The 16300-nt window shown below is 47.1% G+C and overlaps 2 protein-coding genes across 2 annotated transcripts; both read left to right on the top strand.

The window, feature by feature from the left end:
* Positions 1–2835: 2835 nt before the first annotated feature.
* On the top strand, positions 2836–5156 carry LOC100831060 (leucine-rich repeat receptor-like protein FASCIATED EAR2). Its single transcript, XM_014902183.2, has one exon. It carries the CDS (start codon positions 3424–3426, stop codon positions 4789–4791), a length of 1368 nt encoding a protein of 455 aa, XP_014757669.2. The 5' UTR covers positions 2836–3423; the 3' UTR covers positions 4792–5156.
* Positions 5157–7980: 2824 nt separating this feature from the next.
* LOC100830756 (subtilisin-like protease SBT1.2) lies at positions 7981–10327 on the top strand. Its single transcript, XM_003575708.4, has one exon. The coding sequence runs from the start codon at positions 8007–8009 to the stop codon at positions 10245–10247; it is 2241 nt and encodes a 746-aa protein (XP_003575756.1). The 5' UTR covers positions 7981–8006; the 3' UTR covers positions 10248–10327.
* Positions 10328–16300: the final 5973 nt, after the last annotated feature.

Here is a 16300-nt window from a genome sequence, read left to right as displayed (position 1 = left end):
TACTGCCTGCCGATCCAGATCGGGCAATGCAATGCAAGCGCCCGTGCAAGCAAGCAAGCCCTTCTGTGTTAGTTTGGGCGGCCTTGTGGGGGTGAAAACTAGCTAGCTCTGTTAATCAGGTCGGTCGAAACTCAATTCTTGATTTTTAAGGTCCACTTATATCTAGCTAACCGTCAGCAGTAATCACAAACCAATGCCAAAACCGAAAACCACGGATGGAGGAAAACAAATCTTAGAAGTTGCACCGACGCTCAGACACCGCTCGACCGCCGGTGGTGACTTATTCGTACACAATGCAGAATTTCAGCGGTAAATTTGGAAGGCAGAAATTTCAACTGGCATTTGAACAACACCTGGGAAAATTCTGGCCGGTAAACATGGAATTTCTTCAGAACCACGAGCAAAGCAGAGATTATGCACGTGTGGTGCATAGCTTGACCAAATTATTTGCGCTCTCGAAATCAGATTCTGCGCAACTAACAGTTTTTCATTTTTGTACATATATACATTCACACGCATGCAGGCAGCTGAGTGAATTCTGGCATGGAAGTATCAGTCTCGCTTGGAGCCCATTGGAGCCTAGCGATCTAAGCTAAGGCCATGCTACCTAGGGCAGGGAGAAGATAAAGGTAGAGGACAATGGGGTAAAGCTCAAAAGTATTATCCACCTTTTTGGTCTGTCTCTTGTTCTAACCCATCATCAGGCCAAAGATATATGGGAGTATCAAATAAAACAAGAGAGAATTCCATATTTGCCATTGATAATTTGCCCGTATGCTCAAATGTCACTGAGAATTTCCCTGTTTCAAATATGCCACTCAAATTTTGCACGGGATACAAATATCCCACTACCGTTAGTTGACCGCTAGTTGACCGTTAAGTAAAAGATGAAAAGACAATTTTGCCCCTACGTAATATGTTGATGTTCTGTTTACAACAAATTACTTATTTTAGAAAACTTAGCTTTTCAAGGTTTTTAGGATGTCCATAGTACCATTTCGGAGTAAGTTTCAGCAATAATGATTTTAGCATGAAAAATTGTAAAATTTCAATAGCACTTCCCTTTGATTTTAATTAACATCACAACAAGATTCATAATAGATTCAGCATATTAATATACTAAAACTCATCATAATTTGTGGAGAGAGAGAGGGAGAAGAGACCGAGAGGATATTTTAGTTTTCTTGTTTCTTTTTGTTTTTTCTGACCTGTGGACCAGAGGTATTTCGGTCAATATGAAATTGACTTAACGGTCAACTAGCGGTCAACTAACGGTAGTGACATATTTGTACCCCAAGAAAAATTTGAGTGGCATATGCGGAACAGGTAAATTCTCAGTGGCATTTGGACATATGGGCAAATTCTCAGTGGTAAATATGAAATTCTCTCATAAAACAAAGACAAAACCAGAGGAGTACCAGACAAGAGCAAAGGAGAAGTGCTCAATTGTTTTTCTGTTGAGATTGTCTAGAAAACGAAAATTATGTAAAATTTAATCACTTTTTATGCCCCACGAATTAAAAAAAGGTATCTGAAGCTTCACAAAAGCGGATCGAAATTATGAAATTTAACCTAGGTTTGTTGATAATCCATAGTGGTATATGATCGAACCGTCTAACCGTAAATCAACAGTATTTTCCCCGTATTAATCCAAGATCAACGCTCTTATATATTATGTCCAAAACCCCATGATGAGAAATGTGGAATAGCGACATAATTTGGTTTTGGTTTATCGATCCCCCTATCATGGAGCTCGTATTGTTGTTGCATTCAGTGGGAGTAGAGCAACAGAGCATGGTGCCTTGCATTGCACGCCATGCTTGCAGTTTTAGTATAGACCACTGCGCCTAGAGTGACCTGGCCGGCCCTGTCTGAAAATCCAGTGTCGCCGGGCAGAGCCAGCTGAGCTGAGCTGCCTGCCTAGTTGCAAAACCAGCAATGTACCTGCAACCCTGTACACTACTAGTATTATACAGCTAGGCGTCCCTCCTGAGTGCCTTTGTAAACCAACTAATTTGTGCCTTTGTAAGCAAGCCACCTCTCCGGACAAGTACATTTATGCAGCATGTCCCCGGCCTGCATGGCCAAAGGGAGCAAAAGAGAAACGTGGATTTACCATCTTAGCTAGCACCTGAATTAAAGTGAAAATTACAGCCGTGGGGTAGCATCAACACACCTGAATGACTCGATTAATTAGCCACCGTAGTGTTTAATAATTTTGTCGCTGCTCCTCTCCGTGCATGGAAATGTCACTCACGTCACACTCGAGCTCGATTGGAGTACGCTAGCTCCTTAGCTTGGAAAAGGTGACCCAAGAACCATGATGCTCCGTCTCAGACAAGTACTAACTAGCTCGTGCTTTCAATCAACTTTTTGTCTCTCTCTCAGTCTCTTGTTCTATCTTTTAACCCATCATTAGGGGCAAATAAGCCAAGCGAAACGAATCACAACCAGACAAGAGCAAAGGGGAAAAGAAAGAAGATGCTGCACCGGCAATGCATGTCCCATAGGATTAATTAAAAATAAAACAAATTTGGTGTCCCAAATCCTCCAAGGGAGCTTTATCATCTTCTTGTTGTCTCTCGTACCGAGGAAAGCTGGACAATCATCAGGACCAGGACGCAGAAGGGGCATGGCGCGTGGAGATTCGTGCTCGCGCGGTCCGGGTGCCCCCACATGGCAGCCGGAGAGCCGGGCGTCATCCCTTTGCGTGTGTTTGACCCTTGCCTCTGTTCCTGCGCCGCACCGGTAAAAGCGGTGACAGCCTTTTTTCACCCGGTTCGGCGCCAAGTGACCGCGTCACAGTGACATGTGGGGACACGCGGGCCCACACGTCAGTGAGAGCGCGGCGACGCGGAGAACAAGGCACAGGAGGGGACACACAGACTCTGCTAGTTGTGTCTTTACTCAGCGCTGGCAAAGCAGGCTGCCACGTGGGACCGTAGAGTCGCGGACCCAGGAGAGGTGACAGGAGGGCCGAGCGGTGGAAGTACAGGGTATGGGCCCGTCGCGCTGCGGCGGGGAGTGAAAGCGAGACTGTTGAGCTCTGGCTTCCACCCCAAGGCTCACGCGCCAGAGAACACCACCCTGTACGCATGACTGCCAGGTGGGACAAGCGTCCCATCGGGCCCCGCCTGTCATCGAAAGGGTGCTGTGTCTTTGGTTTTAGCGAATCAAAGCAGCAGCAACTACCTCAGCTTCTGCCGCAAGCTCCCCCCACCGTCCTACCACTGGGCTCAACGGGGCCCCACACGTCAGGCTCTGTACACCCCACATTGACCACCACGCCTCTGCCTCCACCTGCACGGCTTTCAAAGCACAGTTCACCGGTGGACAGCCAATGCCATGTAGGTCCCGCTACAACGTGGTCCCACGAGACAGCGCGTAGCGTGGGACCCACTCTCACGACAAGCACGCTTATCAATGCGGGGGAGAACCCATCCATCTTCCCCAAGGCGCCTTCTCCTCCCCCAAACTCACCATCCGCCATTGCCACTCAACAGCAGTGCTACACTACACAGCGAGCTCCATTGCCGCTGCCTCGCCTACAGACTGCAGAACGCAATGGCGGCGACGCCACGACACCAGGCTTCCGGCGCCGTCCTCCTCCTCTTAGCGACGCTGCTGCAGCTCCTCCTCCCGTCGCCAGCGGCGGCGACGCTGCACCCGGTGGACTACCTGGCGCTCCAATCAATCCGCCGCGCGCTCTCCGACCTCCCGGGCTCCAACTTCTTCGCCTCCTGGGACTTCACCGGCGACCCCTGCGCCTTCGCCGGCGTCTCCTGCTCCTCCTCCTCCTCCCCCACCACCACCTCCCGCGTCGTCTCCCTCTCCCTCGGCGACCCCCGCGCCGGCGCGCCAGGCCTCACGGGGGCCCTCCCCTCCGCCGCCCTCTCCCGCCTCTCCGCCCTCAACTCCCTCTCCCTCGTCCCCGGCCGCGTCTCCGGCGCCCTCCCCCCATCCATGTCCTCCTCCCTCCGCTTCCTCGCGCTCCCCGGAAACCTCATCTCCGGCCCCCTCCCTTCCACACTCCCCCCAAATCTCCGCACGGTCGATCTCAGCAAGAACTCCCTCTCCGGCACAATCCCCCCCGGAATCCTCCAAATCCGATCCCTCCGAACCCTAATCCTCTCCCACAACTCCTTCTCCGGCTCAATCCCGCCGTCCATAACCTCCCCGCTGATCCACCTCGACCTCCGCGGCAACCGGCTCTCTGGGGGGCTCCCGCCGCTGCTACCGGGGTCCCTGGCGTACCTCAGCCTGGCCGGGAACAAGCTCTCCGGCCGCGTGGGGCCGGCCCTGCAGCGGCTCACCAGGCTCGCCTTCCTCGACCTCGGCGGGAACTGGTTCTCGGGGGAAATCCCCGGGGAGCTCTTTTCGTTCCGGGGCATCATGTACCTGCAGCTGAGGAAGAATGGATTCTCCGGCGAGCTCCGGCCGGCGGGGAAGGTGCCTGCGGGAGCCACCGTGGACCTCAGCCATAACGCGCTGTCCGGGCGGGTCCCGCCGGAGCTGGCGGCGGCGGCGGCGGTGTACCTGAACGGGAACAGGTTTGTGGGGGCATTGCCCAGGGAGGTCGCGGCGGCGGCGGAGGAAGGGAGGATGCGGGTGCTGTTCTTGCAGGATAACTTTCTCACGGGGATTGGTTTGAGGGGTGTGCCGTCGAGGGCCGCGGTCTGCGCGCACTGGAACTGCGTCGCGCCGCCGGCGGGGGTGGTGGCGGCGTGCCCGGCCAAGGGCGGCAGGGGCCGGCGCCGGCCGCCGGCGCAGTGCGGCGGCCGGAGGGGGTAGGGAAGGGGGTTTAAGGCTGGGTTTAGTTTAGTGGGTTAGTGGTGGTCTCATGGCTTATGAGACGGGTGAATAACAGGTATTTTTGGTGTATATGATCATACGGCTGTGATTTTGTCAGGAGTAAACGTGGACGGTGGATCTGGTGTGTGTTTTGGTGTTGGTGGTTGCGATTTATTCCATAGGAAGACTTTTGTGTAAAGAAATGTTGGGTTCTGCTAGTGCTATGTCATTTCAGATCAAATTAGGGCCAAATTGTTGCTACATTCGAGCCTACATGGTTGGAAACTTGGAATTTGTAATGGATTCCATCTTGTATTTGCAAGTTGATGTTGCAATTTTTGTGCAAGTTCGCTGATTCAGGCTCACATAAAACCAAGTTCATGGACTAGTAGTGCTGTAGTACTCCATGAGTTCAGCCTCTGGACATATATACATTGTATAACTGAAGAATAATTCAAGCACAAACGAGGAAATGTGTTTGCCATGCTTCATTTCATGCTGTGATTCTGTTAGATCCTAGTTGTACAGATACAGTAGGTGTTTTGTGGAAAGAGAGCAGAGATTGTGCTGTGCTGTAATGCCCTTGGTCCAGAAACACTGAACTTTGCTGCTTCGACAAGTTAACAGAACAGCTTTCTTCTCGTCTCCTTCCACCTTTCGGAAATCACTTTGGGAGCCGAACAAGATTTCACGAGAACGATCTGTTGGCACATATTGGATTCCACTTTCATGCCTGCTGTCTCTGCATGTGTGTTTTCTAAAACATTAAACAAAGCCATAGTCTCAAAATCTAGGAAGAATCCGAAGGCCTTTGCATATCATACTACTCCAAAGCAATCTTTTCAGTTTCTGCAAGTTTGCTGGTTCAGCTCACATAAAACCAAATTCATGTACGGTTCAGGTTCAGCTCACATATGCGTTTCCATATACGGTTTCTTCTGAGGACATGCATTGCAGGACTGAAGAATAATTCAGGGACAAACTAGGAAATGCGTTGCTATGTTTGGTTTCACCATTGTACAAACTAAGAACTGCCTTGCTACATTTGATCTCAGAAACGCCGCAACAGTCAGATCCTAGCTGTACAACAAATGCAGTAGGTGATTTGGATATGCAAAAACAGAGATTGTTCTGTGATGTATAATGCCTTTGGTTCAGTAACACTGAACTGCATATTTTCAACCCAACTGCAGCCTTGCTGCTTTGACAAGTTAAGGACCAGCTTTCTTCTTCTCTCCTTTCTCATTTCCGAAATCGCGCTTCGGGAATCGGGAACCGAACAAGATTTCACAGGAATGATCTGTTGGCAAACAGTCTCTCATATTGGATTCCACTTTCATGTCTGCTCTCTCTGCATGTGTTTTTAAGAACTTTAAACAAAGGTAGAAAACAACCAAAGCCAGAGTCTCAAAATCTGGGAAGAATCCGAGGGCTTCGTATCATACTGCTGCAAAGCAATCTTTTCACTTTCTGCATCATGACCTCAAATCCTCCTCTTTTGTGTATTCTCACACAGCACAAGATGTGCAGAATGAATGATGCCTGTATAGTTGTGTAGTACGCAAGAAGGCAAGCAATCATACATGTTCTTGGCAGCAGCATGTTCTGAAGAATCATGAGCAGGCAGTGTATCATCTGCCTGGAAACCTCTGCTGCTCCAATCTATTTTTTTTCACTTCTTTTGTTTGCTACATGTCTTCCATGGTGCACACAGTTTCGGAGAATCGGCATGATTTCATTAATTGAATATTTAATGTATACGATATGGCTTGTCGAATTGATATTTATTTTTATCACGTATAAATATGGCTTAGGATAGTAATGTATTGTGAGTATTTATTTTTTTATAGAGCAAGTAATTGGCATGATTCCCTTTTATTATTATTATTACTATTATTATTATTATTATTATTATTATTATTATTATTATTATTATCATGTATACTCCGTGATATAAATATTTATCCCATCAATTAATTCCTTAATTTCCCCTGCATGTCCTACAGAATATTTAACGGTTTAGTGAGTCTCACAATTGTTTTAAAACAAATTAATCCTATTAATATTCTCCACTATTTTCCTGCCACATATGTACTCCACAATCTTTTGCAATTATTATACCGCCCCTTTTTTTGAGGGATTTTTTTAGAGAATTATTATACCACCCCCTATATATAAGATCACGTGCCATAGCAGACATTTCCATCAGAAAAAGCATCTCAAATCGTCATACACCGATACACATCCATTTGAGATGGCACACAAGTTTTCTTCCGCTCTGATCATCGTCGCAGCCATCGCCATTCTCCTCGTGTCCGTAGGTAATTAAGTACCATGTGTGTGTACACATATAATATATGTTGTTTTCAAGTCTTCCTCTCATATGATCTCACCTGAAAGTTGGTTAGCCAAACACAGAAATAGTCAAAAATAAATAAAAAAACGTGATTATGATAATCTACCGGAATGCCAAACGGAACCTAAGTATTGATATGCAATGTTGGATTGCTTTGCAGGAAGGGGAGCGGAGGCGACGGAAGAGGTGGAGGTGGTGACGATAAGCAAGGGCTCGTTTAGCATTCGTCTTAGCCCTTGGGGGCAGAACTGCACCGACTTGTGCAAGGCGCAGGGCTTCAACAAGGGCGCCGAGTGCCCGCCGCCCAACAAAGGCAACTGTTGCTGCGTGAATTAACTCTTTACTATCCTCATTGATGCATATTTTCCCATGTAGTACTAACAAAATGAGAAACCTAATAAATTTGGAGGACGAGTGAAAATCAGTGATCGATTTTGAATGATTTTGAGTGATTTTCCATCGGGGGGATTGGACCTCACTTGGACCAAATTCCTTATGGGCTGCTACTGTGACAAAAATCAAAGCATCCTGGTTGATTGGGCCGGTGTTGGGCTGCCGTCTTATTTGCTTTTCAAGTTCTCCTTATCCCCTGCAGTTAGCAAAGTCGCTAAAAGAAGAAGAAGCAAAGCAGAGCAATAATGTATTAATTCCATGCCAAATTTGAAGAAACTTTGGAACGAAGTTATGATACATTAATTCTAGTACAAATCGCCTGTGATAAATTTGGAAAGCATTAATGTCTCGAATTAATGCATTAATTGTTTGCCAAAGTTGCAATCCACCAGTGGTATATAAAAGGACATCAGTCTGCAATCTAGTCGGCACCATCTTCCAATCATTTTCATTCATACAAGAAACAATGTCATCATGTACCCATTTGTTTCTTCTTCTTCCACTTCTCTTGCTCACCATTACCTTCCTCTCTCCTGCAACTGCATTATCCTCAATCAATCCAGGTGGAGGACACCATCCAAATGCCACACAAAGTTCTACTTCTAGCTATCAGACATACATATTGCTGGTTAACCCTCCTCCATCCATCGACACCGCCAGCGAAAATGAGCACGGTTTATGGCATGAGTCTTTCTTGCCAAGCTCACTCACCGGATCTGGCGAGCCGCGTCTCGTCCACTCCTACACCGAGGTGTTCAGTGGCTTCGCCGTGAGACTCACAAACTCCGAGCTCAGTTTGGTGTCCAAGAAGCCTGGGTTCGTGCGAGCATTCCCTGACCGGATTTTCCAGCCCATGACCACACACACACCAAAATTCCTTGGGCTGAACAAAGACATGGGGTTTTGGAGAGGCGTTGGTTACGGGAAGGGGACCATCATCGGGGTTCTTGACGCCGGAATCTATGCTGCGCATCCTTCCTTCGATGACACTGGCATCCCGCCACCCCCAGCAAAGTGGAAGGGTTCATGCCAAGGCTCCGGTGCCCGGTGCAACAACAAGCTCATCGGTGCCAAGTTCTTTGCAGGAAATGATTCCGGAGATGATATAGGGCACGGGACACACATCGCATCCACTGCTGCTGGGAACTTTGTCAGTGGTGTGTCTGCCCGTGGTCTCGGCATGGGCACCGCGGCAGGGATTGCAGCCGGGGCGCACGTCGCCATGTACAAGGTATGCACTATTGTGGGGTGTGCAACCTCAGCCTTATTGGCCGGACTAGACGCGGCGATCAAGGATGGGGTCGATGTGATCTCACTCTCCCTAGCACCCTTTAAAAGTCTCCGCTTTGATGAAGACCCGATTTCCATTGGTGCCTTTAGTGCTGTATCTAAGGGCATTGTCGTGGTAGGTGCGGCCGGCAATAATGGTCCCAAGGGGTTTCTTGCCAATGATGCACCATGGATCCTCACGGTCGGTGCCGGTTCGGTGGACAGAAGCTTTCGGGTTCTCATGCAACTCGGCAACGGCTATCAAATTAACGGGGAAGCATTTACCCAGGTATCAAATTCAAGCTCCAAGACATTCCCTCTCTATATGGATGAACAACACAACTGTAAGTCATTTAGCCAAGGCAGCGTGACTGGCAAAATTGTGATTTGTCATGATACGGGCTCGATAACTAAGTCTGACATCCGTGGCATAATAAGTGCTGGCGCAGCTGGTGTGGTACTGATCAACAATGAAGATGCTGGCTTCACCACTCTTCTCCAAGATTATGGTTCAGGTCTCGTCCAGGTGACAGTTGCCGATGGAAATATCATAAAAAAATATGTGTTGTCAGGAAGCAAAGCAGCTGCAAGTTTCGTCTACAAAAACACCCTGCTCGGTATTCGTCCATCTCCAACCGTCGCGTCGTTCTCATCCCGTGGTCCAAGCAAGTATTGCCCTGGCGTTCTCAAGCCAGACATATTAGCTCCAGGGCTCAACATCATCGCTGCGTGGCCACCGGTCACCAACTTCGGCACCGGGCCTTTTAATATCAGATCCGGGACATCCATGTCAACTCCGCACATTAGTGGCGTTGCTGCTCTTGTCAAGAGCTCTCATCCGGACTGGTCAGCGGCCGCCATCAAGTCAGCTACCCTCACTACATCTGATGCCACAGATAGCAACGATGGACCGATCTTGGACGAGCAACATCAAAGGGCAAACGCATATGCCACAGGTGCAGGGCATGTAAACCCTGCAAGAGCCATCGATCCTGGGCTAGTTTATGATCTAGGCGTCACTGAATATGCCGGCTATATCTGCACGCTGCTAGGAGACCATGCCTTGGCAACCATCGTGCGTAACTCAAGCTTGACTTGCAAGGATCTTACCAAGGTACCTGAAGCGCAGCTGAACTACCCAACCATAACGGTGCCGCTCAAGCCCACGCCGTTCACAGTGAACCGGACGGTGACCAACGTTGGGCCTGCAAATTCGACATACGAACTCAAGTTGGATGTGCCCGAGAGTCTGAAAGTGCGTGTCTTGCCGAATACGCTGGTGTTCTCCAAGGCCGGAGAGAGGAAGTCGTTCAGTGTAACAGTGAGCGGTGGTGGCGTTGAAGGGCAAAAATTCGTGGAGGGGAGCTTGAGGTGGGTTTCAGCAAACCATATTGTGCGTAGTCCGATCGTCGCTGTTGCAGGTCTAGGTTCCACTTAGTTATCAAGTAGATCCTTCATGAATCTCTCCAATGTAGCAAACTTTGTGTGATGTGTGGAATAAATGATGCTCTGATAAAAGAAAAGTTGCCGGTACTAGGAATTAGGCAGAACATCTTTGCAAAAGAAATTTGATTCATTGCCATACTTAAGCAAATTTGGTTTTCACCTGGCACAGGCTGCAGGCATCGTCGTTCTATTGTTCAAGGAGTACACTTCTCCTTGAGCGAAAAAATAAGTACTCCCTCCGATCCTAAATTGTTATCAAAATATTACATGTATCTAGACGCTTTTTAAGAATAGATACATCCATATTTGGACAAATTTGAGTCAAGAATTTAGGATCAGGGAGTAAATAAATTACTATGCACTGCGTTTTCATGCCCGGGCCGGGGAAAAACTTTGCAAGTTAAGTTCGGAGCCCCAAAGCTGAAGATGAAGACAGACGGCCGAGTGTAAGGGACGAGACTAGGAAGTGCTCGTGCACTTTTCCCCTACCGAGAGTGCACAGCCTAGATATGGAAAACTCTATTGCACCTTTCCAATAAAGGAAAGTTTTGGTCTCCACATTGGTCCCGCACCGATTCCCCCTGACCCCCTGTCTGGCCGCCAACCTAGATAATTGCCAAGAAATCATCTCTCGTGAATCCATAAGAATTGCAGATCGAAAAAGAACATCGGACGAACTCTTGCCGAACTCTTCACAGGCCCCATGGATCTGCAGCAGGCAATTGCCATCCCCAAAATCCTGCACGTGCTTCTCCCAAAAAAACAAGCACAAAAATCACTGGGACACACCAGAATTGAGATTTGACCAAGAAATTCAGCGTCAATGCTGTAGCTTGGCAAGAAAATTAATGAGGCAATGCAACACAAGGACACAATGACTTAGGTCAGTTTTACAGAAGTTGCTCCTAGGGTACACATAATTTTGCATGTTCTCCAATCCATGGAACACACCAGAATTCAAATCAGGCCAGGAAATTAAGTGGGCATGCTATAGCTAGGCAATAAATTAATCAGGCAACACAAGAACAAATGTGGAGTATGTCAGTTTAACACGAGTTGCTCCTAGGGGACAAACACACAGAATTGTGCATGTTTTCCAATCCCTACTGGCAAGGAAAGTAAGTGTTGCTTTCTGGTTCATCTCATAAGTGACTTTCCTCCACTTGTTTGGCAAATCAAAAACCCTCTGTACACTTTCTGCATCAACTGGGATGCTACCCCTCCCTGATATAACAAGTTCTGATGTTTCTGGGTTGTAACACCTCATTAGCCACTTGCTAAAATTCTTTGGACATTGATTGAACCTTGACATTCAATAACCCTCTAAATTGCTTCACCTTGATCATTGTCACCTGATCTGGCGAATTTTTTTTGGTTGATTTTGAAGAACCTAGCAGGTGATGCTCTATTTCTTCCAACCTTGATGTTGCAAAAAGAAAAGAAAGGTATAGAAAATCAGTAAACAATCAGGTTCTGGGCAGCTATATCAACTACCATGAACCTATATCAATCAATTATATAGCTTCTCAAGACCTATGTTAGAAAATCAACTATAACAGCAACAAAAGCAAACTATGTAGGACAAAAAAAGCAAATATTATGGACTCAGTATCAAGGGAATTTTAAAAAGCAACTATATGGCCTAATATGAACCCCTCTATCAAGCAAATATATAGCTATTGGAAAAGCAAGCATATCAGTAAACAAAAGCAAAGTATATAGGGCAAAAAAAAGCAACTATATTGTGGGCACATGTATAAGGGAAGATTAAAAAGCAACTATATCGACTACTATGCACCTATATCAAGCAACTATACATGCTATTAGAAAAAAGCATCTATATCAGTAAACAAAGCAAACTATATCCTATAGGGAAAAAAACACCTATATTGTGGGCACATGAATCAGGGAAAAAAAATTAAAAAGCAACTATGTCGCCTAATATGAAACCCTATATCAAGCAACTATATAGCTATTGGAAAAGCAAGTATACCAGTAAACAAAAGCAAAGTATATAGGGCAAAAAAATCAACCGTATTGTGGGCATGCACATGTATCAGGGGAGATTTAAAAGCAACCATATCGACTACTATGCACCGGTATCAAGCAACTATACATGCTATTAGAAAAAAACAACTATATCAGTAAACAAAGCAAACAATACCCTATAGGACAAAAAAAAACCCGCCTATATTATGGGCTTTTATAAAAAAGCAACTATATCGCCTAGTATGAACCCTATCAAGCAACTATATAGCTATTGGAAAAGCAACTATATCAGTAAACAAAACAACCTATACAAGGAAAAAAAAACAAAGCAACTATATTGTGGGCACATATATCAGTGGAAAAAGATTAAAAAGCAACTATATCGACTGCTGTGCACCTATATCAAGCAACTATACATGCTATTGGAAAAACCAACTGTCTTAGCTTAGTTGGTTTTGGAAAGAAAAAAGGCAACTACAGGACGAAAATTAACTATGTAAGCTTATTAATCTCATCGTTATCAATTTATCATGGAAAAAGATATATTGTAGGCAACTCTAAGTGAGACTATAGGGCAAAAAGAAACTAGAAACCAGGTTACCATACACGCTTCACGTTGTCAACCCCTGGAGCAATATGTCCCACATTATCAAGCACCGGAATTTGAACCTCAAGTGATTTCCGTCTACTACGCTGACGACGAGGAATTAAATCTCCAAATTTACCTTCTTCAGGCGCTGCGTTATCCTCAAATGAATTCATGATGTCCGCTGCAAAAACGCATGAGACATAAACACATACGCAGGGAGCAAAAAATGGGATTGTTGTGTAAAAGAGACATAAACACATGGAGAGGTAAACACGTGCACTTTAGGACACCTAATTAACCAAAATTTTGTGCATCAAATGGGATTGCTATTGGCAAGGTAAATTTTGAAGAATTCATAAGCAACTAATAGAAGCAAAAAAACTTACTTACAAAGCAAACTGCAGGTCAGATGTGAGCAAGTTAATTGGGGAAAATGCCTCACTGGATTGAATCCAAAACAAAAGGCAACAAAGTAAAACCACACATAAAAGATCTTGCATGTTTAGGCAAGCAACCAATTAAAAAAAAATGTGTAGTAAGGTCAGATTGACAAGTTAAATCTGAAGCCACTAAATTATTCAAAAGCAACTATGTTAGCTTACTAATATGCTAGACATGTTAGTTAAGCAACTTATAATACACCGGTTGTTAGTCACTAATATCTGATGCAGTGTCATCAAGATTCCCACACATAAGCTATAGCTAATCTAGCTCCACTCACTACTCCAGAAAACCCCTCCAGTGGCGGTCAAAAAACGGGGTTGGTGGCGGTGATCATGCTCGCCACCAACTCTGCGTCACTAGAGATTTTGGTACCGGTGGCGGGTAAAATACCCGCCACTGCTGCTCCGAGATCAACAATGGCGGGTAAAATACCCGCCACCGAATACCCACAAACCGCCACTGTAAATCTCTCCGGCACCACCCGAAAAGTGCGTGGAGTACATCAGTGGCGGGCGAAGTACCCGCCACTGGACATTTTCTAGTGGCGGTCTATGGCCACCGTCACTAAAACTTTGTCCAGTGGCGGTCCTGCCTAACCGCCACTGCTATGTGTTCAGTGGCGGTGGTTCTTAACATAGGTGTCTATGGCCACCTATTTTTTTTCTGAAAATAAATAAATGAGTTATTTATAAAAATAAATATTCTTGTAGCATAGAAATAGCAGGAATACAGCACAACACAGATAATAACAGTAGCACAATATACAACACCAAATAAACAGAAATAGCAACAAATATATTACAAAGTTCCACATGAGTTAAACATTCAAGTCACATGCATGTGTATACAAAGTGTTTGAAAGAATGAGCCACAAATAAAAGTATTCCACACAATTTAGCCACTTTTGGCGACAATCCTGCCGCCGTAGTAATCCCCGCTCGATTTGAGGACCTCCTTGTTGAGGATTTCGCCGTTGACCTTCTGGATCTCGTACACGAGAATTTCAGAGTTGTGCCCTAACTCGGCGTTGGCCAGAAACCAATTCCTCACTTCTTCGAAGGTCTTCTTCCCCATTGGCTTGAAGTCGTTGATCATCTGCTGAATAGTGTGCGCGCAGTAGTAACCGCAGTAGACGGATCCTTCAGGCTGTTGCTCGCAGGGGAAGTTGAAATTGTGCCTGAGGGGAGCGTCAGGATTGCGGCTGAAGCCAGTCATCCCTTAACATTTCACCGCGTCGTGATAGGCCGAGTCGATGACATATTTGATGGGCCCAAAGTCGCTGGTTCATTCCCCTTGCGTCTTAGTGGATCAAAATATGTGACCCCTCCCATATCGAGGCAGATGGCGATTGTCACCCAATGGCCGCTGTTTCACAAAAAGAGCACATTGTATTAGCCAAATAATATAACAAACAAGTCTTCCGACGGAAAAAGATTTATGTATTCACGCGAATTGAAAACAACTTACTGTAGATGGTACAATATCAATACGAAATTGCGGTCTCTGTGCTTCAAGATGAATTGAGTGAGGTATTCAATCGCCAACCTTCTACTTTCGGCCAACAATGGGTCTGGACCAAGCAAAGTGGCGTTGAAGAGTAGGGAGTCGGTGACGGCCATCCCATATTGCTTCACCCTATAGGCCTCCATCGTGTAGTGTACATACCACAGTCTTAATATGGCGTTGTCGAGGCACTTGCGGTTGAAGAGGTGAAACAAGTCGAGGAAGTCAATGCCGAAGGTAACGTCGTTTTCCTTCTGGATTCCCCCCGTATTGGAGTCGAAGAAGCCATAATGCTTTGGCACTCGAACCCTGATTTCCAGATTCTGGAGGTCTGCGCCTGATGATGCCGCATTCATGTATTTATCATGGAGCTCTTGCATCTCCCGTGGTAGGCGATACAGGTCATCCTGGGTCACCATCGGTTGTCCGGGGTGGAACAACAAAAATTGGGAGAATAGCCTGTCCACGAAATAAGACCCATCAGGCAATCTATCTCCAACACGGGGGTGGGTGGGCATCTTCAGAATGTCTGGCCGCTCTTCCCAAATCTCTTCTATCTGCGGCGCGGTCTTTGGTTGTCTTCCCGTAGAAAACGACTCTTTCGCCTCCTTGGAGGAGCCCTTGCTTGCCTTGCCACCTGTCCCCCTTTTGTTTTTCCTGCGTCTCAGGAAATCGGATCTGTCCGGTTTCTGGGGGACCTGTATCCCAGCAGGGGCACTTGGACGGCTCTCCAACGGGGCCGATTGTGCGGCGGCTCTCCGAGGGACGGGTCTTGGTGCGGATGGCTTCGGGGCTTCGGGTTTGGGCGGCGACAGAGGATTTTCGCCTGCATTGTCGTCGCTGCACTCCGCCGCAGGGGAGAAGTCTCGTTCTGCGGGCTCATAGTCGAAAGGACCGGGTGAGGCGCCAAGCGGCGACGGAGACGTCATGCGCCGGGCGGGTGGAGATGGACCGAGGCGGGGGGACGGAGATGGAGACGGCTCCGTAGCGAGGACCACCAACCTCCTAGGCCAGATGAGGTAGGAGTTGACGCAATCCATTAGGGTCGTCGTCTCTTCGTGCGGAGGATAAGGGACCAGTTCGTCCTCGAAGCCCCTGAGCACGGAGTCCACCTGCACCCTGACCATGTCGTCTCGCAGGGTCACGTGGTGCACCACGGCCGTACGCGACATCAGCAACCCGCGCGCGCCCAGAGGATTCCCCACCGTCGGCATGTGTAGCCGGCATTTGACGCCCTTCTGCGCATGACAAACATGGCAACATCATTAATGGATTGGAGCATTATAGTGGTATTTATCAATTTTTCGTAGCGGGCGAAGACGCTTACCGTGAGGTTCTCGTCGGATGGCCCAAGCGGGTCAAGCTGGCACTCGGTGCCAGAGCATGAGGTGCTCTTATTCCCTCGCGGGGACGGATTCGGTGCGGTTGGGGTTGGTTGGATGGGCGCCTCCGGGAAAACACCGTGATCGATGTAGTTGTCGACGTCACGCTGGTCCCTTGCAAGCCGCATCAGCTTCCTG

This window comes from Brachypodium distachyon, chromosome 4, assembly GCF_000005505.3.
Source record: "Brachypodium distachyon strain Bd21 chromosome 4, Brachypodium_distachyon_v3.0, whole genome shotgun sequence".
Classification (NCBI taxonomy): Eukaryota; Viridiplantae; Streptophyta; class Magnoliopsida; order Poales; family Poaceae; genus Brachypodium; species Brachypodium distachyon.
Note: the sequence above shows the minus strand (reverse complement) of the source record. Positions and strands in the feature narration are given on the sequence as shown.